This window comes from Scaptodrosophila lebanonensis, unplaced genomic scaffold (genome assembly GCF_003285725.1).
Source record: "Scaptodrosophila lebanonensis strain 11010-0011.00,11010-0021.00 unplaced genomic scaffold, SlebRS2 tig00001412-arrow-pilon, whole genome shotgun sequence".
Classification (NCBI taxonomy): Eukaryota; Metazoa; Arthropoda; class Insecta; order Diptera; family Drosophilidae; genus Scaptodrosophila; species Scaptodrosophila lebanonensis.
The window spans coordinates 11529823-11553491 of record NW_022060739.1 but is presented as its reverse complement, the minus strand read 5'-3'; the positions used below and the strand labels follow the sequence as shown (position 1 = coordinate 11553491).

The 23669-nt window shown below is 41.3% G+C and overlaps 2 protein-coding genes across 9 annotated transcripts in view; one reads left to right on the top strand and one right to left on the bottom strand.

Moving 5' to 3' along the window:
- The window catches only part of LOC115632019 (piezo-type mechanosensitive ion channel component), a 32802-nt gene extending 11056 nt beyond the window's left edge, over window positions 1–21746 (top strand). The window contains exons 2-31 of one of the 8 annotated variants that reach the window (XM_030528962.1): window positions 3913–4159; window positions 4244–4508; window positions 4582–4871; window positions 5297–5423; window positions 5505–5624; window positions 5690–5852; window positions 7457–7708; window positions 7769–7966; window positions 8029–8588; window positions 8647–9268; window positions 9384–9876; window positions 9933–10731; window positions 10825–10982; window positions 11175–11468; window positions 11543–11925; window positions 12158–12413; window positions 13630–13775; window positions 14520–14888; window positions 15001–15077; window positions 15467–15736; window positions 16487–16522; window positions 17176–17349; window positions 17806–17944; window positions 18006–18370; window positions 18430–18582; window positions 18645–18789; window positions 19120–20053; window positions 20115–20589; window positions 20660–20801; window positions 20872–21746. In XM_030528962.1, coding sequence (XP_030384822.1) covers window positions 4096–4159; window positions 4244–4508; window positions 4582–4871; window positions 5297–5423; window positions 5505–5624; window positions 5690–5852; window positions 7457–7708; window positions 7769–7966; window positions 8029–8588; window positions 8647–9268; window positions 9384–9876; window positions 9933–10731; window positions 10825–10982; window positions 11175–11468; window positions 11543–11925; window positions 12158–12413; window positions 13630–13775; window positions 14520–14888; window positions 15001–15077; window positions 15467–15736; window positions 16487–16522; window positions 17176–17349; window positions 17806–17944; window positions 18006–18370; window positions 18430–18582; window positions 18645–18789; window positions 19120–20053; window positions 20115–20589; window positions 20660–20801; window positions 20872–21072 — 8670 coding nt within the window. In that variant the 5' untranslated portion in view covers window positions 3913–4095 and the 3' untranslated portion in view covers window positions 21073–21746. Of the gene's footprint in view, window positions 1–3912; window positions 4160–4243; window positions 4509–4581; window positions 4872–5296; window positions 5424–5504; window positions 5625–5689; window positions 5853–6135; window positions 6364–6803; window positions 6861–7456; window positions 7709–7768; window positions 7967–8028; window positions 8589–8646; window positions 9269–9383; window positions 9877–9932; window positions 10732–10824; window positions 10983–11174; window positions 11469–11542; window positions 11926–12157; window positions 12414–13170; window positions 13237–13629; window positions 13776–14519; window positions 14889–15000; window positions 15078–15466; window positions 15737–16486; window positions 16523–17175; window positions 17350–17805; window positions 17945–18005; window positions 18371–18429; window positions 18583–18644; window positions 18790–19119; window positions 20054–20114; window positions 20590–20659; window positions 20802–20871 lie in introns of those variants that run through there. The other 7 variants (XM_030528956.1, XM_030528957.1, XM_030528958.1 and 4 more) reach the window with 7 other exon arrangements.
- Window positions 21747–22583: 837 nt separating this feature from the next.
- Window positions 22584–23243, bottom strand: LOC115631380. The gene is made up of 2 exons (XM_030528102.1): window positions 23193–23243; window positions 22584–23126 (listed from the first exon to the last, which is right to left on the bottom strand). The coding sequence occupies exons 1-2, from the start codon at window positions 23241–23243 to the stop codon at window positions 22584–22586; spliced, it is 594 nt and encodes a 197-aa protein (XP_030383962.1).
- Window positions 23244–23669: the final 426 nt, after the last annotated feature.

Here is a 23669-nt window from a genome sequence, read left to right as displayed (position 1 = left end):
ATCAAGACACTTTCTGAGGAAAGTAGGTTTCTTTCGAACAACAAACAAATACATTTTGTTTGAACTTGATGGACTGAATTGAACAGAATAATTTAATTTATAGACTTGTATACTGCATATATTCCGCCGATTTATCGGCGGATTGCCATGACAAAGAAATGTATATTTATTCAAAGTGCGATTCAATTCGTTTTCATCTCAGAGAATGGGATACAGCAGCTGGGGAGGTGGGGGCGGATGCAATATGTGAAATGTGTGCCAAGTAAACTGCAGAAATCGAAGGAATAATAATACAGATATAGAAATTCCACTTATGTTTTATGCGCCAAAACGCAAACGAATCCCCAAACGAAAGACAATCATAATAAACATTGAATTGGAATCGAAGCAGCAACAGGCCAATGGAGGCCAATGTTATCCCATAGCTGGGGGCAAGGAGGCAAGTAGATAGACAACAGCTGCGGCCGCCCCAACTGACTGACTGACTGACGTCTCGTGTGTGTCTCAATATTGCTGAGAAGTAGCGACACAGACCCGTGCATATATAATGAATTAGTAGCGATTGACACGCATTAAGGTCTGCTTTGGAATTCCATATTCATTGGCATTTCGGGCAGACTGACTGCCTTTTTAGATTTTGCCATTGTTATTACATATTGCGGCGAATTCGTGAGTTTATTTTTAAATTCAAATTTTGGGAATGGGCCCATCAATGAATTGTTTCAAACGCAACACGTGCCAAATGGAATGGCGGCTAGTTTCGCAAAACCTCATCTGTCCATCTAACTCGAATCGAATGAATCTGTTAAATTCATGCCAAGCGTATAACGTATTGTGAAATAAGTTCTATAAGTTGTTATAGAAATGAAATAATTGTTTTAAGTGTGAAGTCAATTATTTGTGATATGTTGAATTAGGGAAACTTCAACTCTGTAAATGGGTTACGTATAATTTCTATTTTATTTGAAAGTTTAATGATTTCTTTATAAAATGTTGAGCTGTTTTATTCGTAAAACTTTTGTTTATAACTTAACTTTTGTTGCTTTTAGGAGGCAAGTTTGTCTGTTGAAAAAGCAAATCTTCCATTCTTCCGAGCATATGGACTGCCCTGTGTTTGACGTTTATTGAAACATAAAAGCGCCCTTCGACTAGACATTTGCTTTTAGCTTCCACCATCGTCATTGCCATCATTATCATCACAGCTACTACTTTTTATATTCCTACTATTCTGACTATGTACAAGTAGTTTCCTGGTCGAGCCCCACGCTATTTGCTCTGACGACGGCACTTGAGGTTTGGCACCCTGCCTGTTGATCCCCATATCTCTGCCCGTCTGTCGGTCCGTCTTCCTCTTGGTCTGCACATACAATCGTTTATGGTACATCTGCTTTTTTTTTTTAGATGTGCAAGTGTGTGCGCTCCTATTAGCCGTATTATGCTGATGTGTTTGAATGGCGGTGCCGGTGCCGGTGCCTGTGATGCTTCGTCATTCCGATTTCGCCGCCCCCTACTTTGCATATAAAAGCTCACAGAGCGTGTGCTTAGCCGCCTAATGTGAGAGCCATTCGCAATCCCTCGACTGGCGTTTGTGTTGTTTATATACTTGTATATCCATACACACGAGTACTTACAAACATGCGAGAAATACCAGCATTTTTATTTTTCCTGTACGCTAAGCGCAAAAATGAGAAAATGAAATATTTAACATTTCTACATGCCGGATTACGTCATAGTTGTTGCTTTGTTGTGCGAAATTAGCACCCATTGATGGTTGTTATGTTGTTATTGCTGTTGTTACGGTTCAGTTTAAATGCCTTTGATCTACAGTTACGCATTTATTCGTCTTTTTAGACATATTTCATATGCACCTTAAACTTAAGGTTAGTCATCAAGCAATTTACATACAATCATGAGAGCATCAAAATCGTCATTCATTTCTAAATAAAACTGCACTTTTAAGAATATGCAAATATTTGTAACATGTCTCTGAACCTTGGAATCTGAGTCAGGCTGGAAGTGGTACATTATCTAATAATAGCTATGTATATGGTTTCGTTAGATTACGCTTCAATGTTCGTTGCACTGTCAACGGGATTATTACACCAATAAAATGTCCGTTTGTGCATTAGAATGGTTGCAAATAACTAACGTAACGTTGTGGCAATTGAATATCAATCAAGTATTTATCTAGCTTGTGCCACCCCCAGTACATAAAATGGTGACCCCGAACGCCAGTCCTCCACCACGAGCAGAGGCATGTCAAAGGGCGCTCACAAAGGAAAAGCGGAAAGAAAAATTGAAACTAACCCAACCCAGAATGGCGTGTGCCGGCAACTTTGGCGCCGTCTGTGGCTATTGTTTGGGGGCTACTGGCTTTCAGGGAGTGACTCCACCCACATAAATGCGCTCCCAAGTTGTTGCCACTTGCATGTTGCTTGCTTATGGTGTGGCGGAGCCGAAAAAAAAACTAAGGCGGGCCCAACTCTCGCAATCACCTGCAAAATTAAAGCCCGTCCGTTTTGGCTATTTTTTGTGTCTGCCCTTAACTGTAATTAAAAGTGTGTCAATGTTTATTTCCGTAAATTAGTTTTCCCGTTTAATTTGAGGCCATAAAAAAGCAAATAGTCGTGGTTGTCTGTCATGCTTAAACTTGTCTTTGCTGGCGGCAACAGTTCCTCCCACAATGCCTGTCCTTGCTAGAGATGTGTGTTGACAAAGAGGTAAAAGGATGTAATGAAGTCGAAAAAGTGTAGCGATTCATATAAAATAATTCCTGCAAAGTAAAGTAGCCATGTAAAGCAAACAAAAACGAACTAGGTTTAATATTAAATTGAATTCTACAAATCGGTAAATATTCTTCAAAGTAAATTAAATTCCCTTAATAGTTTCAAGCAAGAAGTGATCATCATAGTTCATAATACAAATATGAAAAGCCATGAAAGTAAATGTAGGAATATAATAGAATTTGATATATTTTATAATAGATACACAATTATATTGAACTTTGCGTTTCATCATGATAGACAGAAACAATGAATGCGACTTTTTTTGTCACGCACATACCTCTAGTCCGCGCGGCACTTGTTCATTCAGAGCTCGCGTTTGACTTCACTTGACTGTGTTAACTCAAGACAGGTTTCCGCCGGACAATCGTGCCTGTTCGTCTTTTTCCGTTTTCCATCCATGGTGCAAACAATGCACGGTGGTAATAATATATGCAGATTCTGTCCTTGGCTTAGATAATGTAGCTCCCGAACGAAAAAAGGATTTCAGAATATAATTATTATTACTGTATGAAACTTACTATATACACTCATAGAAAGTTCAAGTATAGCTGCGGTTTTCGACTCCAAGCTACCTCCGAATTGAGAATTTGAGATGAAAACTTATGATCTATGTCCTTTATAAGAAATATTTACAAATCAACTGCTGTGCAAACTGAAACTAAGCTTTCAACTATTTAAAAAAGATTGACAGGCGAAGCTACACTTTATCCCATTATTCCCATTCCAAATACAAGTCTCACAATTGGACTCATCTGATATCATTTGAATTTAAATGCATTCAAATGAAAGGATGTGTTCTTTATAATTGGAAAATCGGCGATTTTCCAATAAAAACCTAGTGTAACGTTAAGATTTAAATGGTAATGTTATGGGTTGGGACTCCATTCCTCTTAAGTAGTTTTCTGTTTAAGTTTAACATTAGAAAAATAATATCGCCGTACTGTGCATTGCGGTGCGGAAAGTCTGTGCGGTGTGTCTGTGCAGCATGTCTTTGCGACAGGCGCTGAGTCCTTGGCTGTTATTTGCGTCATGCTGTGCTCGGGCGCGCCTGCTAAACTAAGCTCGCAGCATCTCATATAATTTCTAATTTATTTTCCGCTTCCTATCTCCCGTTCGCCCTCTGTAGCGCTGCACTGCGTCGCACAGCGGTGGCCAAAGGAACAAATTGCAACTACAAATTTCATGAATGAAACGTACAACGTGATAGGAGGAGGAAGAAGACGAGGACGACGTCGGCAGCCAAGTGGTCGGCCAAGGCAGTCGACCCCAACCTGTGTTGCTGTTGCTGCTGCTGTAAGCATCCATTGAGATGGCGTTCAGCTATGCCTGCCTGGTGCTGCAGCGTGTCGTTGTGCCAGCGGTGCTGGTCTTGGGTGAGTTCACAACACAATAAGCCGTCCAACGAAACTGTTGCATATCCTCTTTATCCTTTCCGTGTTCTCGTCTTCTCTATGCAGCGTCGCTCATGCGACCCGTGGGCATATCGTTCGTGTACCTGCTAATGTTCTTCATGTCGCCCTTCATACCACTGGCGACGCGTCGAAACTTCAAGGGCTCGGTGACAGCATTCTTCATCATCTTGCTGGCTCTTAGCACACTGGTCCTTCTAGGCCACATCGCGCTGCAGATTCTGGCGGTCAGCACCACCCTACCCATATACAATTGCTCGTTTAGCGAGCAGCTGCTGCGACACATCGGCTTCATGAGCTTCATAGACCTAAGGTAAGTCCCCAACCTATCAGAATGTGGATGTGTTACATTTCTTTAACTTAATCTCTTGTGTGCGCCTTTGCAGGCCCATGGCTATTATTGAATGGCTGGCGCCGGAGGTGCTCGTTTTCGTCACATCGCTGAGCACCTATTTGTCAGTGAAACGTCTGGCGGCGCAAACTATTGCTGCCGAGCAACTAGAAAATGGTGAGATTGTCGAGGCTGTGCCCGCAGCGGCGGAGGATGCAGCAATAGACGCAGCAACATCAGCTGCCAATGGTGCTGATGTGCAGGCGACAGCATCGACGCCGCTACAACGCAAACGCGTCTCGATGATAAGTCAGCGGATGCACTTTGATGGACTGATTAAAATATGTAAGCTTAACGTCACGTTACATTATATAGTATAGTAGTTTTCAAATAGTAATATATGAGTAGAATTTTGTGAGAGTGAAAGAAAGCAGGAGGGAAGCCTCATCTATCTCCTTACTTATTATGCACTGCATTATCAGTCTGTTACACTGCATTATCACGGCTTGATGATTGATGTTAGGCTTGTCCAATCATGATAGGCTCCTCAATATCAGCCTTCACTATACTATCATTGCTTGGCGACAATATTTACGATTAGACCACAGCTATATAGTTCCTTTCACTGCAGACGAACCGACCTTGACATGGCCATGTTTAATTTGTATGTTTTGCCTTAACACTGGTTTAATTACCTTCTAGTCATGTGTTCTTTAAATATGTATTTTGGGCGCATGTGCTAATTGAATAATTCGTTGTTTTTTTTACAGCGCCACTCTTTTGCCTGGCCACGTTGTTTTTTGCCGCGGTGCTGCGCCCTTCGGTACCGGGTGGCTTTTATTTTCTAATTTTCCTGCTGGCGGGCACATATTGGGCAACGTTCCAAACGCTGCAACGGTATGTACTTCACATTGAACATGAATAATCAATCAATCTATCAACTTCCTTCACCCTTCCTGTGTAACTCTCTCGCCGCAGTGGTTTTGCGTTGTTGCTGCGTTTCGTCATGGCCATCATTGTGGTGCACGCCCTCTGCATTGTTTCATATCAAACACCCTGGATGCAGACCCATCTTAATCACACTAGCCTGGCGGCTCGGTAAGTCATCTACGAGTATTCGTCATTTGTCACAAGCCTAATTATAATCAACTATGTGTTTCTAGTCTTATCGGCTTGGAACCACTCATCGAATCGTATTGCGCGTCAGACATTCGAGTTATGCTGTATAATAACACTTTGACCCTGGACTCGTATCTCAATCCGTTTGCTTTGTTGTTCGCCTACTTTGCGTTGGCTTTGACGACAAAGCATTTAATCAAGCCGCGGGTAAGTTTCTGCAGTTCTGACCCAGATATCTTTAAAATATGCCCACGGGATCCCCTGATCTTTGCAACTAACACCGTTTTCTGCTCTTACTTTTGCCCCATTGGAATTATTGCTGCTGCTTCTTTGAATTGAACTTTAACACACACATTCTTACAAACATTTAACTTTGATAACTAACAATAATAATAATAACACAACAACAACTCACTAACAACAACCACCCATTCCACAAAACACACTCCACTCCACACCACATGCTGGCCACTTAACCACCACTGTTCAGTTGGAATCGAAACCTGCCACCGCTTTTGGACAGCAACTAGAGAGCAATAGCAGCAGCAACACCAACAACAAAGTCAGTCGCCAATTGTCGCTCCTCACATCACACACAACACGAAGTGGTGGTGGTGGTGGCGGTGGCGGTCCCGGTGTTGGTGGCGTCGTCTGCCGCAAGGAGAGCGGCGGTGCGACGTCAACCTCCACAATCACAAACAGACCGCAACGTTTGAGTGTAAGCGCGTTACGAGTGAGGGAGTGTGTGTGTGGGTGTATGTACATATGTATGTCGTGGCTGATTGAGATGATTGGACACCACCACTGTGGTGTTTGAGTATATAAGCTGAATTCTAGATCACTTTGCTCTTAACCTACAGTCGGGGTCAGCAAATATATGTATAAGAGAATATCAACGATAGATGAATAGATGAGTGTGCGCTTTGTATTTATACTAAAAGGTTGTATTATAACATCAACTCTTATAACAACATGGATTTGTATTATACGAAAGAAATGCCTATATGTATGTACATCCAAGTAACTCCTGTGCAAACATAATCAATATTTTAGTTGGGTCTTTAAATTCCCTCGCTCTAATTTTTGTTTTTTGCTTATTTTTTTCTTAACTTATTATTTGTTTGATTTTTGTTTATGCTCTTTTTACTTCTGCTTTAGGTTTCTTTACGCCGTGAACAACGTTCAACGTTTAATGAACCGACTGAGACGACGCCTGTACGTAAACTAACTCCCACTCATCTCTAAATTATAAATACTACCTAAAACTTCCTACTAATCATTAGAGATCATTTGATATTTAGACTCTATCTACCTTTTCCTACTTACGCCACATACTATACATAAATTTGTCTATCTGTTTATTAACATACATTCTATATTGCTTGTACCAATAGCTAGTGTCTAACCGTTTGTCAATGTATCTGTAAATGTCTAACTTTGAAAACATTCTAAAGTTGTAACTAATCTCTTAGATATTGATATTGGAACTCTATAACAAGATCAACCGTTTGTGCTGTTTAACTAAAATTACTAACTAGCTAGTTTAAATGGTGTGCGAGTAAGTGTGTGCGTGTGAAGCTACAATTGTACATAACCCCACCTTTGCCTTAGTCCCAAAGTTAGTCGGTACACCATTTAGTGGCTTGTTAATCCACACATGTAGCGGCCATAATATTTTTGAACTGTATATAAATACTACGTATCGTGCAATATAGTACCTATGTAACGCGTTCCATTTCTGTTTAACCCCAATCAATCGAATATTGTACTAAATTATGTGTGTGTGTGTATCTCATTTGCCACAATAATAGCTTGTTCGTCAAAATACGCGCAAGGCTCGTACTCCACAGCCACTGGAATCGTCAGCGGGCACGGGAGTGGTATCCTCGACGGCAGTACCCGCCACCTCCCGGGGGAATGTCATTCAATTGGACTCACTGGAGCAACGATCGGAGCTGGAAAATACCACAGCCTCTATACTCGATCAGATATCCTATGGGTTTATCAGCGTGGGAGGTTTTATATATCAGAATAGCTATATTTTTACGAATATACTCATGATGGTAAGTTGTCTTGTAAGCTGTCTACATCATTGTATTAATTCATTGCTATTTGGATTTTAGGCCTGGTCCATAGTCTATCACAGTTGGTTAACGTTTGTGCTCCTGTTGTGGGCCAATGTTCTGTGGATGATACCAAATCAACGCAAAGCCATGATGCGTTCCAGTCCATTCATTGTCTTGTATGCAGAGGTTCTGCTGGTGGCGCAATATATCTATGGCATGGATCTGAATAACAATGAGCTGCCAACAAAAGTATCCGTAAGTCCTAGTCTGTGCAATTAATGGATATTTTTGATAATTTTCATGCTTTCCATTTGCAGACCGCCGGAATAAATCTGCAACAGATTGGCTTCGAGCGGCCAATTGAGAATCACATGCGTCCTTGTGTGCCTTTGATAGTAAAGACCGCCTTTGTGCTGATGTTTTGGGTGACGTCGCGTCAATTCTTCAAGGAGAAGCGTGATAGGCGAAGGGACAGCACTTTGGCGGATATTATAGCTCCATTGCAAATAACTGTTGGTTCGGCAGGCTCCAGTTACCTCATCAACGATGGCAAGAAGACCTCAAAGTTCCTAAAGAAAGCCGGCGACGTGATAAAGAATTTGCTGGTCCGACTGTGGATTTGGTTGCTTATATTGGTTATCTTCCTGTGCGCCATTACGGGCGAGGACATGACCGGGTTTCGAATTTGCTACATGGCTCTGTTCCTATTCTTCTTGCTCGTCTTTCAATCATCGTCCAAGGCGTGGGTTAAGATTATGTACGGCTTTTGGCTGTTCCTGATCTTTTACGCCATGTCCATATTAATATTGATCTACACTTATCAGTTCGACAAGTTCGATCTGTATTGGAACGACTATTTCAACGTGTCCAAGACGCTGTATGTAATTCACCAGCCACGATCTCCATGAGCGTACTAATCTCTGCATTTCTTTCAGACAAACCGATATCGGCCTAAAGCGCTATCAAACGAAGGATTTGTTCCTTCACCTCGTCTCACCCACTATCATTGTAATACTCACTGTCATTCAGGTGCATTATTTCCACAAACGCTTTATTGCTTCGCTGCAGCAACAGCCTGGAGCTCAGCAGAAAATTGCAGCGCCTCCCACAGAGACAACCGCTCTCGAACCCACGACGACGACGGCCAGCAATACGCAGGGAAAGCGTCGCGGTAGCGGCGGCTCCTTGCGTCGTTCTGTCGGAGGACCCGAAGCCACCGACTTCGAGACCTCTGTGCGCGATCTCGTGCGCATATCATTTCGCAAAATCAAAAACAAGTCGGAGTACATATTCAAGAATTTCAAGGATGTGTTTTGGCGCTTTCTGGAGTTGCACATCATGAAGGCCGTCTACATAGCGGGCTTCGTGTGCAGCGTCAGCGAAGTCTGCGTGCTGCACATTGTCTTCGTTGGGTTCTGTGTGCTCGGTGCCACATCACGCAAATCGGTGCAAATTTTCATCAGCCGTCTTATTTCGTTCATTGTCACCATTATTGTGCTGTCAAAAATGATCTATCAGATCGAATACTTGGATCATTCGGACTACAGCGTCGTATGCGTGAGTAAAAATTACTTTAATATCGTGCATTAGGAGTGTGCGTAGACGCTAACCAGTTGAAATGATAAATAGTTTCACTAGCTTGATAAATTCCCTCTAATCTTGTCTTTTCCAGTCTGACAATCTGACGGCAAACAACGCCGAATGGGTAGGCCTGAGCAAGGCCGACAAGCAGCACGGCGGACTGATGAGTCTGTTGCGAACTTACATCATTTATATGGTCATTGTAACACTGCAGGCATTCATCTCGCTGCGTCAGCTGCAAATGCGAGTCAAAACTGGCACCAGCACCGCCGACATACCGAAGGTGCTATTCCCGCAAATAGCGCGTCCCGATGCTGAGAAGGATCTGGTGGGCTTGGCCAAGTATTTGCTGAATTATGGCTTCTACAAGTTTGGCATGGAGATTTCGCTGATAGCCCTGGTATCTACGATAACCTATCGCCAGGACATTGTGGCCGTGGCCTATGCCATCTGCCTTATAGTTATGCTGCTGTTGCGGCGGTCGCAGTTGGCTAAAGTCTGGGGTGTGTTTCAGGCCTTTTTCGCAATATCCATATTGCTGCAGTACATTGTGTTGGTGGGTTTGCCGCCCAAGCTGTGTATGGGTAAGTATTCTTAACGTTGGAAATAGAGCTTATTGTAGAATGGTTTTGTTTTTCAGTTTATCCCTGGGATGGCGCGGACATAGCCGAGAACATACAACGCTGGACGATGCTGCCGGGAGCTCTGCACTACAACCATGTACCCAAGCTGATATTTGACTTCATAGTGCTGATCATTTTGAATCGCCAGAAAAGCATTTTCTGCATCGAGCTGCGTTTTGCTTCAAACGACGACTATCCGGGTGGCAGCAATCGCAGTGTCATTGCAGACATTGCCAACCTGGGGCGCGTGCCCTTCGATAACCCCACGCACGACTTCTGTTCGTACATACGCAACTATTCGGACATACTGAAGAATGGTGTGCTCTGTGGCTTCTATTGGTTTACACTAGCCGTCGTCTTTTTGGCTGGAACGAATATTGCGGATCTGTTGGCTCTGGGCTACCTAATTGGCGCCTTTGTGTTTCTGTGGCAAGGCTCTGATTTCTACTTGCGACCCATCAAAACCATAATCAGTCGCTGGAAATGGCTGCTGGCCTTCAACGTGGCCAACATATTGATCAAGACGAGCTTCCAAATGGCCGGCTGTTTGTTCATGAAGCCACTTACCACGCACTGCTGCTGGCTGGTTCATATGCTTGGCATCACCTGCACCAGTAACGTGGCCAAAGATATGCTGCTACCAGAGGAGACGGAACCACTACCCACCGGCGAGTGTCCGAAGATAACTCATCAGATTGTATTGCTTTGGGACACGATATGCTTCGCGTTCATTATCTTCCAGCTGCGCATTTTCAAGTCCCACTACTTCTGTCACATCATCACGGACACCAAGGCAAATAACATACTGGCTTCTAGGTAGGTTGCTCTAACATATATCGAAATATGAAGATGAAAGCATGATTGATTGATTGATTGATTATATCACATTTTTCTTAAATATTGACACAGAGGTGCGGACATAATTGAGAGCCTGCGGCAGAAGCAAATAGCCCATCGGCACGATCACGAAAAGCAGGTGCTCCACAAGATTAAGCGGAAGATGGAACGCATTCGTGCCACGCAGCAGAAATTGTTGCGTCCGCTGGACAAACAGACCCATTTCGATGGTAAGTGTTTGTTGTGGGTTCTTTTTTTTTTCGAGTTTCGCGTTTTGTTTTTGCGTTTTGGTATCGAGATTTTGTCGCGGATTTTGTCACGTTTTGCAATTTCCGCTTTGATTTTTTGTTCACGGAAATTTGCGACTTCATTTCGTGTCGGTCTCGTGTGCCTGCCTATAATTTTTCGCTGCTGTTCTGAAGGGACTCGCACGCCCTCTGAGGCAGAAGTAGAAGTGGTGCCACTAGCGCACAACAATAGCTTTGTGTCCTGCCAAGGCTCGGGCTACGAAACGCCCGATGAGCAGAGCTCCACTAGCCGGTCGTCGTCCACATCGTCGCCAGCACGCGCTTCTTTAATGAGCAGCAACAGCAGCGCCGACAGCGCCGACTTGGCTGTCATCATAGAGCAGGAGATCGATGGCGAACACTGCGATGAGCAAACCTTCTATGCGGATGTTCAATCCCTGAGCGACGAGGATGAAGAGGGGGAGGCAGGTGCAGGAGTTCAATGCCGGGAGCTACCCAAGGATATGGTAACAGCTGTAAGTGTGGATTAGCGCTGTCTCTAGCAGAACAATTTAAAGATATACCAACTATTTTGAAGCCCACAACGCCCAGCACGGATAGGTTGTCGACCTTGTTAACGGAGGGTTTTCTAGAACCCAAGCGCATTTCGCTGGGTCTGGCGCCATCGGAAAAGAGCAACCAAGAGCTGCGTCCCCCCACAAGTGCACAAAGCACATTGATGCCACCACCTCTAGTGGCATATGCCACGGCGTTGGCTTCCACCAGTGGCGTTAGTGCTGGCAGTTCGGTCATATCCTCGAATCTGACACCCAATTTGCGTCGACAGCATCGTCGCCAATCGTCGACAAATGCGGCAGTATCCTGGAATGAAACGGTGTCGATTAAACGATCACCGAAGGCAAAGAAGAAGCTGACATCCATGGGGGTAATCAAAGGCTACTTTGTTTTAATGCTTTTTCGTCCCCAAACCATAAAGAAAGAATTTGTTAAACCTAATGAGTTGAATGTTAGATTCTTATATACCTTCTACCCGGCGGGTACAGGGTATACAAAATGTTTGAACATGGTTTGGCGACTTAAGAGCATCCGAAAACAGCTGTAGCTTCGTGATAAATAAAACAAATTCCATATTATAACTCGTCTACCACTCTATAAAGTCCTCGGAAGATGCTGAGCTCGTCACGTTGCGCCAAAAATCGTTGCACCGTCGTCATATGAGCATGGGAAACGCCTCCTATTCGCTGGACGAGGCACAGGCACGTCAACGGCGGACCAGCAATTTGTCGGGAGCCCGGGACGAGGTCGCAATGCGCGCCTCACAGCGACCCCATAGCTGGGGGCCTGTCGGTACGGTCTACTATATGGAGTCGCTGATGTGCGCCTTCTATGAACCCACACTGCTGCATGGACCATGTATTGGATGACATTTTTTAAACTACTACCTATATCTAGTTAATTTTTCTCAAACAACTACTTTGTACAATAACTTATTCAATGTGCGTGCATCGAGCAAATAAAATTTGTTGAGGTCTTGTGTAGCAGACCTCAAGCAACCGCTTTCTGACGTACCATGTAAATAACACGATTCGTTGGGTCAACAATATCTGAATATATTACATATACTCGTACATTCTTATGAACTATAGTACATACTTCAATGATTTATATATCTAAGCGTCAGCATTATAATGATCGCTCTTACAAGTGTAAAATATGACTAATAAGTTAAATTTTCTTCTCTTGGTGTAACTAGAAACCGTCAAGTTCTCAACGCTGCGGTTCTAAATTTATTTTGCTACATCTCTTATGCCTTACTTTTTTCCAAAACCAAAAAAAAAAAACAACAAACAAACAATAATAAAACAAAACATAAAACCTTTTCTCTAAAATAATAAAAGCTTGTATGTGAAATTTTTTCATTTCGATAAGTTGGCTCTGTAAATATCTTTGATAGCTTCGTTCGTTTACCATCTTTGTGAATTGGTCTCTCGGCCATCATCAGTGAACAAAATCGGTGCTGGAAAAAGAAAATTGATTTTTGAAAAAACTGAAGTGAGCTTCGGCGTTGCTTACGATATTGATTTAAAATTTGAGAACTCGTTATGTTGATTAAATTATGCATTATGATTTATTTTTTCTTTCGTTTTCGTTATTGTTCCTTTTATTATAGAACATGGTTATCCACTTCCTGCACCAACAGTACGCAGAAGGAAGGAAATTAAATTGCATCCACATGGTAATGTTTTTATTTAAAATACTTAATTTGTTCATAAATCAGCCAATCATTAACGTATTTGTCCAATACCGACTATGTAAAATAATCTAGTATATATATATGTACATTTCCATATACAAGTATATATTCAAAGCCATAATGCATGTACTATATAGTCTTGTAACGTTGCGGTTATGTCTTGTGCCCAGTCTTGTGTACTCTGTAAATTTTGCAAATCAATAATCCTTAACGAAAAACAATCACTTTAGTGCCATAATATATACATACATAGATATCATATACTATAACCCTCTATATGTTGTTGCAATCACTATCTATGCTACAAAACAAATATTCGATCTGATTTAGACAGTGTCCTAATTGTGTTTTTTTATTTATTCAACCAATCAAAAGCCACGCGAGCCGGCGATTATTATATGTTCGAGGAGATGGATGATAAGTTCGAGCTGGATCTGATACACGATGAGATTGACTTCCTGGAGGAGGAGAACCTCACCGAGAGCGAGATGAAAATGCAGCGCAGGAAAACTCTATACGATGTAAGTTGGTGGCGCATACTAGCCTCTAGCTATAGCCCTCTATCTCTCGATTTCTGAGCATGCATTTGGCATGTTTATTTGAAACATTGTAACCTCTTAAATTGCCCAAATATTCCTCCCAAAACAAAAACAAAACACACAAAAAATACTACAATACTAACACCCAAGGTTTGGAAGGACTTGAACGATGCCGAATATCGTCGGCATTTCTATATGCGAGAGCGCTCTTATGCCTCGGCACCCGGCTCCCGCATAGTCCTGAAGCTCGACGATGCTGGTGGCATGACGGACGAGGACGATGACACCATTGAGTGTAACATGGGCATGGCATCCGGTGCGGGCGTCCGCACCTCTACGCTCTCCGAACCGCTCGACTATGGGCGCAGCTTGCCCATGGTTGATGCGGATTCTGACCCCGATACCAAATTTTCAGTCGTGAGTGTGGAGCGGATTGCTCCCCAAAGCAGACAAATACATAAAACTCAATTCAATTACTCGTACAATTTTAATTGGCGCACCACCAAGTGTTTCTGTAATTTATATGTCACACCAGTTTTGCTAAGCGCCGCAAACAACTACAAGATGTCGGCAGCACACTTACTTATACTTGTATACCTATATATTTATATATATAATATTTTTTGATACGCAATTGTTATGCTTCGTTTTCTTTATGCATACGTGTCCTTTAAAGCGCTTATCGTTTCCCGATTTACTGAGAATCCATTGCAATTGTTTATACAGAAATCGAAAGATGCGCCCGTGGACTTCCCATCGACGAGCAGAGGCATTTCCAAAGAGAAAGATGAAGCTATGGCGGCAGCAACCTCAGCGGCGCCAGCCAGAGAGGATGTGCCAGTAATTCCGCCACAGTTGCAGGCCGCTTCCGTTGTTAGGGAGGCAACCTCCAAGGAAACGTCCGACAGCCGATCAAAAATGGAAGTTGACAGTGGCGAAGTGACAGCCAAGGACTCGGACGAGGACTTCGACACAAATCCCATTATTCGCCTGCTGGAAGGCTTTCTGGTTACACTCACCATACGTCTAAATCGTTTCTCCAGAAACTATCGCTTCGTCAATCGTATCTTGGCCACTGAGAAGAAAACGCTAAAGGTGAGAATTGAAGTTCTGCTTTAAAATTTGACTTTCAATTCAAACTTAAAATAGTTATCGATTGGATAATTATATAATTATAATAAATAACTGTATTTGTTTTCAATTGCAGGAATCGAGTTCGCTGAACCGCCTGGGCCTCTCCAGCGCTGCGGCCATGTTCCACTTCCTCAAATCGAATCTCGAGAGGTATTTAATGGCATTGCGTGCGCCGCTCTAGCGTGTGCGCCGCTTGCGTTGAGTTCTTTGATTTATTTTTGAAATATTTCTTTTGAACTTCAATCCTGAGTTCTAGCATTACAAATATTTATTGTATTTTTGTTTTACAATTAATTTTTTATAAACAATTTTTGAATTTTGTTTTTTAAGCGTTTCCGTTGCGTTTCAACTGAATACATTTATTTTTTTCTCTCTTCTTATTTGCATATTTTACCTTTTGTGTTACTTGTTTGAAATACTGCTTCCAAAACCAAAACCAAAACAAAAAACTGAACCAACACCTACAACAATCAAAATCGAATCCAAAACCAATCCACTTCATCTTCCATCACGTTGTTGATTCGTTCGGTTAACAAAAGCGATGAAAATGGCGGCCAGCCGGCTTCATCATCCACACCGCGCCGGCAAACGGCAGCAACACCAACAAATAACTTCACCAATGAATACACCACACCTATCACCACTACCACCACCACAAATACAACAACCACACCGCTCTCACCTCAAGAACCACCACCACCAACAACAACAACAACAACAACAAGTACACTGCCAATAGCTCAACCACCACACGCTATTGAAGATATCATCGAAATTCCAGTAGATACTGTTGATGCGGCAACTTCTAGGTAAAAAATCCGAATATTTCGATCAATCCTTTAAATTGGTATTTTGGCGTTTCCTATCAATTATGAATATAGATGCGTTTTAAAGTAAATGGAAAGCTTACAACAGAAACAAAACAGTCTCCAAAGATTGAATTGGTGATCGTAAAGCTTGCGAAACAAGTGTTTAATTAGAGATCGTAGAGGGGGTTGTCTTCCAGAAAGTCGGTACAAGCCTTGTGTATAGGTTTTGCTATCCATCATCATCTTGGATTTTATCATTTATTGACTGAAAGATTGGAACGCTTGTATCTTTCCAATAAATCTGTAATCTAGAAAAATGGAATAGTATCAAATGCCCTATTTACTTTGGAACGCATCTTATAGGATATGCCAAATGAATTGTTAAAAAAAAATGTTAAAAAGAAAAACTTAAAATAAAAAAATCACATTTTAATAAGTAACTGGGAACTCTCCTATATACATAAAATTTTATATAGAAAAACTCACATTGCACATTAGTCTTAAATTTCACACAATTGACTTGATTTTCATTTATCGAATTTTCATTTCCATTACACATTTAAAAAAAAGAAGAAATTTAATTGAAAATTTTTAAATAATGCCAAAAAAATTTAAAAATGTTGCTACCGAATCGATATGAAAGCCAAATGTTTATATACGAGTATATATGTGAACAAAATCCTTACTAATTTCTTTTTCTTACATTTTGCATATCTGCGCGCATTTGATCATACGAATTTTTGTTTTTAGAAAACAATCAATCAATTCATCGCCACCAGTCAAAGGGTAAGTAGTTCAACATTTTTACTTCATGTGCCTATAAAAATTGCCTATTTTGTACTAAAAATTTGAAGACAAATATCCTAACTAACTAAAAACTAAAATCGAACTCTGTGAACGAACACAATTGTATACATTTATGTGTGTGTGCGTGTCTACTACTCTACTCTACTCGTAATCTAAATCGTACTACTACAGTATTTATACTAATGCTATGGCCAGGCAGACAACACAATTCCCAAACAGTTTTTTTCGTATTAGAATATAATATTGTTGTACAGAATCCTATTAGTTTTGATCGAAGAAATCAATTGGACAAATTATTTGCCTGTCTGACCATATTTTAATGCTTTGTTCAGCGAGACAAATAATTTGCACACAACTTTATAGATTTTTTGTTTAATTTTAGGCGACGAATTTAGTATTATTTGTAAAACATTAAGAATAATTTACTGAATTTGTGTGCAAATTGTTTGCCTGCCTGACCACGGCTTGAAATTCGTGAATTTTTTCTCTGTAACCTCAAACATTATATCTTTATATACTGCAATTTGTCATCCCCACCCGTATACACACATCCACACCCATTTCTATGACACCCATATACATATATGTATGCCGTATACTCCGAATCTCTGCACCACTTGAATGGGGGGCAGTGGTCGTAAATCGGAATGCGGCCTGCCTGAAATACGCATAAAAGCGCCATCTATGGAACGAGGCAGCGGTAGTGGCAGTCAGCAGCAGTACCATCATGCCACCACCACCACAATCACCACCGGTGGCACCGGTGGTTCATTGAGCAAACACTGGTCCTACGAGCAGGTGGACAGGTATAGAAAGAAACAGCCATCTGTTGCAAGTAGTGCTGCTCCATAATTGTTGTGTCGTTGCTAAAGTTCCACTCATCACAAAACATGCATACATATTCGTTATCCTCATTGCTAACTCCAATCCGTAACTCTCTACAATATCTCTGATCACTTTTCTCACTCTCTTCTCTATAGACTAATTTGTATTTCTACTTACTTACGACTTATGATTTACTTATTAAATAGTATGTACTTTTGATGTTGTTGTTCTTCAGCAAAATATGTGTTTGTCTCTTTTTTTGTGTACTGGTATGAGTTCTAATTTTGTTGCAAGTCCCGCACTCACGCATGTAATATATATAGTTGACGAGCATGCAGCGCACAAGTTAGCACTTGGCATGCATTTGCATACCCACCGATCAGGACTACGCCTGGATCTTGCAATTTCTGCCACTACAATGCCTTACCTATTTACAGTGCCGGCGAATTCAATCTGGAGGAGGAGAACTTTGCGCAGCGCGATCATCATATCATTGTGGAAGTGCTGATATCCTCGTGGTACGCCCTGCTGGCCAATACAGATCTCATCTGCTACATAGTGGTGTTCATCAATCAGGTGCGTACGAAATCTTTTTACAAAATTCCTAAACCATACTAGCCGCTCTTCACTTTCGCAGGTGGTTAATGCGAGTCTCATCTCTTTGCCGCTGCCAATTATGGTCTTCCTCTGGGGCACGCTCTCTCTGCCACGTCCGACGAAAACTTTCTGGGTTACGCTCATAGCCTACACGCAGGCGATTGTTTTGATCAAATGCATATTCCAGTTCAAGCTCATCTGGGCACACTACAGCAGTTCCCTGCCCAACCAGCCGTTGTCCGCAGCCAAAGTCTTTGGCGTCGAAATGAAAACCCATTACGCAGTCTACGATCTTATATTGCTGTTAGTGCTTTTCCTGCATCGTTATCTGCTGAAGTCGCAGGGATTGTGGAAGTCCGGCTACAAGGATGTCCCAGATATGCAGCTGAAGCCCACAGCTAGCATGTAAGTTGTTAAAGTTGCCAACAAATATAGAATTCTAACTCTTCACGATGCTTACGCAGCGATGAACGCGAAGACAGCGATAACTTGTCCAACCAAGACTCACGGCAAATGAACGAACGTGACGATGTGGGCCAGAAGATGAGCCTGCAAGTGAGCCAAGCCTCGCTGCCCGGCTCGCCAGAATATAGCAAGTCCGGCATCAATCAATTGAAGTGAGTAGCGAACCCTAATGACCCTTTATAGGTATAAATTATACCAATTCTTTTCGTTGCAGACGCACCAAGTATACCTCGTCGCTGCACAAGTTCTTCTTCAGTTTGGTTCATAAGTCCCGATTGGCCACCGATGTTTATGCGCTAATGTTTCTGTGCGACTTCGTAAACTTCTTTGTGCTGCTGTTCGGCTTCACGGCTTTTGGTGTAAGTGATAAAGCCACAACTTTGAAAGGTTCAGATGAAAGGGTGAATAGGGGAAGTAGATGATCAGCATGGCGAGAAGATGTGATATAGAAATGCCTCTCCGTTCGTTTGTTCGTTAGTCTGCATGTCTGAGCCTCGAGAACTTTGAAAACATAACAGCTAGGGACACCAAAGTTGGTGTGTAGGCTCGTCGAATCTATTTGCATAGCAAGTTTATTTCAAACCATTTATAGCGTTAAAAATTACTTAATTTGTAGAACCGTGGAAGGGGATGTGTTCCAACGGCTAAAACGTTCAATTCATTTAAATGTAACTTTTATTTTCTTGCAGACCCAACAAACAGAGAGCGATGGAGGCGTGCAAACCTATTTGGCAGAGAATAAAGTTCCTGTGCCTTTTCTTATAATGTTGCTCGTGCAGTTCCTACTGATTGTGATCGATCGTTCGCTATATCTGCGCAAGGCACTGGTGAACAAGATAATATTCCATTTCTTCTCTGTTATTGGCATACATATCTGGATGTTCTTTGTGGTGCCGGCTGTGACGGAACGGACATTCAACTCATTGGCCCCGCCCATTATCTTCTATGTGATCAAATGCTTCTACATGCTGTTGAGTTCCTATCAAATCAAGTCGGGCTATCCGAAAAGAATTCTGGGCAACTTCTTCACCAAAGGCTTCTCGCTGGTCAACATGATTGCCTTCAAGGTGTACATGCAAATACCCTTTCTTTACGAGCTGCGCACAATCTTGGATTGGGTGTGCATTGACAGCACAATGACACTCTTCGATTGGCTCAAAATGGAGGATATATTTTCAAATATTTATTTGATTCGCTGCACACGACAAATAGAGACCGACTTTCCTGCGATGCGGGCACAGAAGAAGGCGGCCGTTTCGAAACTCCTAATGGGCGGCACTGTGGTGTTTCTGATTGTTATCTGTATTTGGGGACCACTGTGCCTGTTCGCTTTGGGCAATGCCGTCGGCACATCCAATGTGCCCCATCAGGTGTCCCTATCCATACGCATCGGACCCTACGATCCCATCTATACAACAAATAACTACGACAGCATTTACGAAATCGACTCCAAAAGGTACGCCGACATGACCAATGCTTACCTCAAAGACAAACAGGCTGTCACATTTATAACCGGCTACGATGCCACCGATGTGGCTGCCGTCAAGTTGGCCGGTAACTCGCCATCTCTCTGGAATATAGCGCCGCCGGACAGGCTGCGTTTGCTAAACGACCTGAAGAATAGTAAGTCATCGCTATTATAGTTCTATTAGCGATCTAACTCTTTCTGTTTCTATGCTTGCAGACCACACGTTGAAGGCGCGTTTCTCCTACTCTCTTACCCGCAAGGCACCCGCCAAGGGTTTGAAGGAGACAGTCGGCGATGAGCACATCATAGAGCTAGATGATGCCTTCGAGGGACGCGCCGCACTCATCCACATGCTGAACGAATCGCATTACGATAATGGCACCGCTCCAGCCACCGAAGTGGTGCTGCCAAACATGATACCGAAATTCATAAAAGTCCTCAACTCGGGCGATGCCAATGTTGTGAGTGTGCTCGGCGAGAAGCAACAGGATCGGCGACCACTCGTGATTAAAATCCATCGCGACAAAGAGACAAACGGCCTTTGGTGGGAGATACGAGACTTTTGTAACGACACCTTCTACACCAACTACCTGAGCAAGTTTGCGTACAGCAACTGTACTTCCGGCATCGTTATGTACACCTTTAATGACAAGAAGTTCCCATCGACATTCAGTTTCCTCACAGCGGGCGGGTGAGTCTTATTCGCCCTTTCATTATATAATTGAATCTATAATTTCATTTCACGATTCATTCGCTTACAGTATCATCGGTCTCTACACCACATTCGTGTTATTGGCCTCGCGCTTCATGAAATCCTTCATTGGGGGTCAAAACCGTAAAATCATGTTCGAAGACTTACCATACGTAGATCGGGTGCTGCAGCTCTGCCTTGATATTTATTTGGTAAGTCGTTGTTGTGGCTAATTAAGTATTTAGAGATCTTTAAATTTACTTAATTTGACTTTGTTTATAGGTGCGCGAGGCCTTGGAGTTTGCATTGGAGGAGGATCTATTTGCCAAATTACTTTTCCTGTATCGTTCACCGGAGACTTTAATCAAATGGACTCGGCCGAAGGAGGAGTATGTTGACGACGATGGCGATACGGATTCCATACCCAGTCGAATGAGTGTTCGTCGACATGAACAGCAACAACAGCAACAACAACCACAATAGCATAGATCTTATATACAATCTTTAGCGAAATAGAATTTATTGTTTACGTATTAGGTACGTATTGAGTTGGCGTAGGTTTCATAGTCTTTTTTAAAACTTTTTTATATGTACAATACAATATTAGTTAGACGGAATTAAATCTAGATAACCTCCAAAATAGAAAAAACACAAACAAACACACACACACACATCACAAAATAAACAATACGAACAACAAACAAAACACTTACTCACACACACACACATCGTTAAATTTTTGTCGAAAGTACTGCCGAGTGTGAAGTGTAAAAGTCAATGGTCTACACCAACTATTTTTTATATATATAAGAAAAAGAAGAATAGTAGAAGAGTAACATATTCGCATGTTATATTGCCTAATTAATAATAATAAATAATTTATTTAGACTTAAGTAAAAGGAAAACGAAAATCTAAAAACAAAACAAAAGTGTTGAAAGTGTAAAAGTTTAAGCGCTGTTTGTAAGTTAAATTAGTTTAATTACCATGAATGTTTAAGTAAATGCTTAACTAAATACTTAAATATTGTAAACTAATAAAAAAATTATTGTAATAATAATGAGAACTCATATTCAGGGATTTTTTAGCATTTTACAATGGCAAATATGTAACGTATAATAAATAATAACTACCGTGTGCATAAAAATAATGAATAATTTTGTAAGCAAAACCTAAATAGATACCTTTTTTATATTTACAAACGAATAATAACAATAATAATCAATCAATGATAATAATTAACGTCTTAGCTTCTAATTAATTGTGTTGCCTTTGAGTGTGTCGTTAACAAATCGATATTATTTATATACTAAATATTTGTTATAAATTTGTATCAGTCATGTAATGAAACATGTATTTGTTGCAAGCGAGCATCGACTTTAGTTCTATAAGCATATCACATATGTATATTTTTATAGCCAACAAAAGTTATATTGTGCGCAAGAGTATATTGACAATTGATTGCTTTTTTTCTCAACGAATGTGAAACAAATCGAAAACAGTAGGCAATTCATATCAAACCCAAATCACACAACACAACAAATATCTCCAATAGGCAGTCTCTAATATTTGCGATTTGCCAACTAAACCTTACGTGCTATTTTATATTTAAAAGAAAACGAAGAGAAAAGAAAACCAAAATAATACGGTAATTAAAAAGAATTTTTGTACCAAGAAACGAATAATCGTATATAAAGTGTACCTATTTTTTTAGTGTTTCATTATTAGCATAACAAATAAAAAATCCATATTAATAATACACAAATCTATATACATCTGTTTTTTCTTTTCATTCTACTGATAGCTGATTGGATTGGTGGACGTTGGCGAACTCAAAATGTGAAATGCCAAACCACTTCGTGAATTTCGTGAATGTGAAAATAAACGTGAGTCAATTTTTTGTTAGCCATTTCTTTGACTCTACCTTTTGGTTACATACTTGTATATCTAATTAAAACAAGTATTCATAGTATTCATAGCTCTTTTTTATTATTGCCTAAGACTTGATGGATTTGCAAGCCTTGACTTGGGCCGGGAACTGGGTATAATAGAAGCTCAGCTCGAAGACAGCGGAATTGAGACAAGTGCTGGTTCCAGCACCCGTTGTTGGCAATTTCACAATCTGGCTAACGGCATTTTTGAGTTCGTTGGTAAGAGTTATCGAGGAAGCCAGCATTTTCCAGAAGCACTTCCAACCAGAATGGTTATCACTTTCTTTCAAACAATATGTGGTGTTGATGGTGCTGAAGCCCTTAGATGTGCTCACAATCTTATTGACCGTACCAATAAGAGCCTTGACTTGCGCTGAAACATCACCGCCACATGTCTCGGTCTTGGTTAGGAATGTATTGGAGGCATTTACAACGTTGCCAACTTCCTTTACGGTGCACCTCATGCCAAGAACCGTTTTTAGAGAACCCTTTAGAATCCAATACATGCCATAGAATAGTCCTTCAGTCTCGGGATCAACAATACCCGAAGCAAAATCCTCTCCGACATACTCGAAAGGTTCAGGTCCAAGGATTGTACCCGCTTGGGCCTTCAAGTAATAAGATAGTTAATATAATCGTAAATAGGTAGAACTATTTTCCATCCAAAAACTTACAACAGCTGCCAAGCACAGTCCAACTAGCAATGCGGATAAAGTTAACTTCATTTTGTTGACTTCAGAAATGTGTGCAGACCCCGAAACGCCGACTCTTTTATAGTCTCTCCAACAGGTTCAATATACATAATTGATAAGCATTTTAATTGACACAATTATCTGATCATTTTGAAGTTCTCACTAATCTCAAGTGGCTGGCTACAGGGTTCATATACCTATACGACTATACTCCGTAGCCAAAGGGGATAATATGAAATCGTTGATTATTGCTACAGACTTATTATAACTTGTGTACAGATACTTCAAAACAATTTTGATTAGAATTCAGATACTATCTACTGTAAAATTAAGTCCCATTTGTTCTATAAATTGTCGGTTTATTCATTTGTAAGTCTTGCTTAAAGACTTAATCTCTAACCATTAACTGGCCTTTGCGGTTACAATTGTGAGCCCACGGCGTCTAATAGGATTAAAGGT

Excerpts from the sequence above, each read along its gene's own strand:
- LOC115631380 (XM_030528102.1), bottom strand. The coding sequence starts at position 23,243 with ATGAAGTTAACTTTATCCGCATTGCTAGTTGGACTGTGCTTGGCAGCT. Across the intron at positions 23,127-23,192 it reads GACTGTGCTTGGCAGCTGTT|GCCCAAGCGGGTACAATCCT; the intron begins GTAAGTTTTTGG and ends TATTACTTGAAG.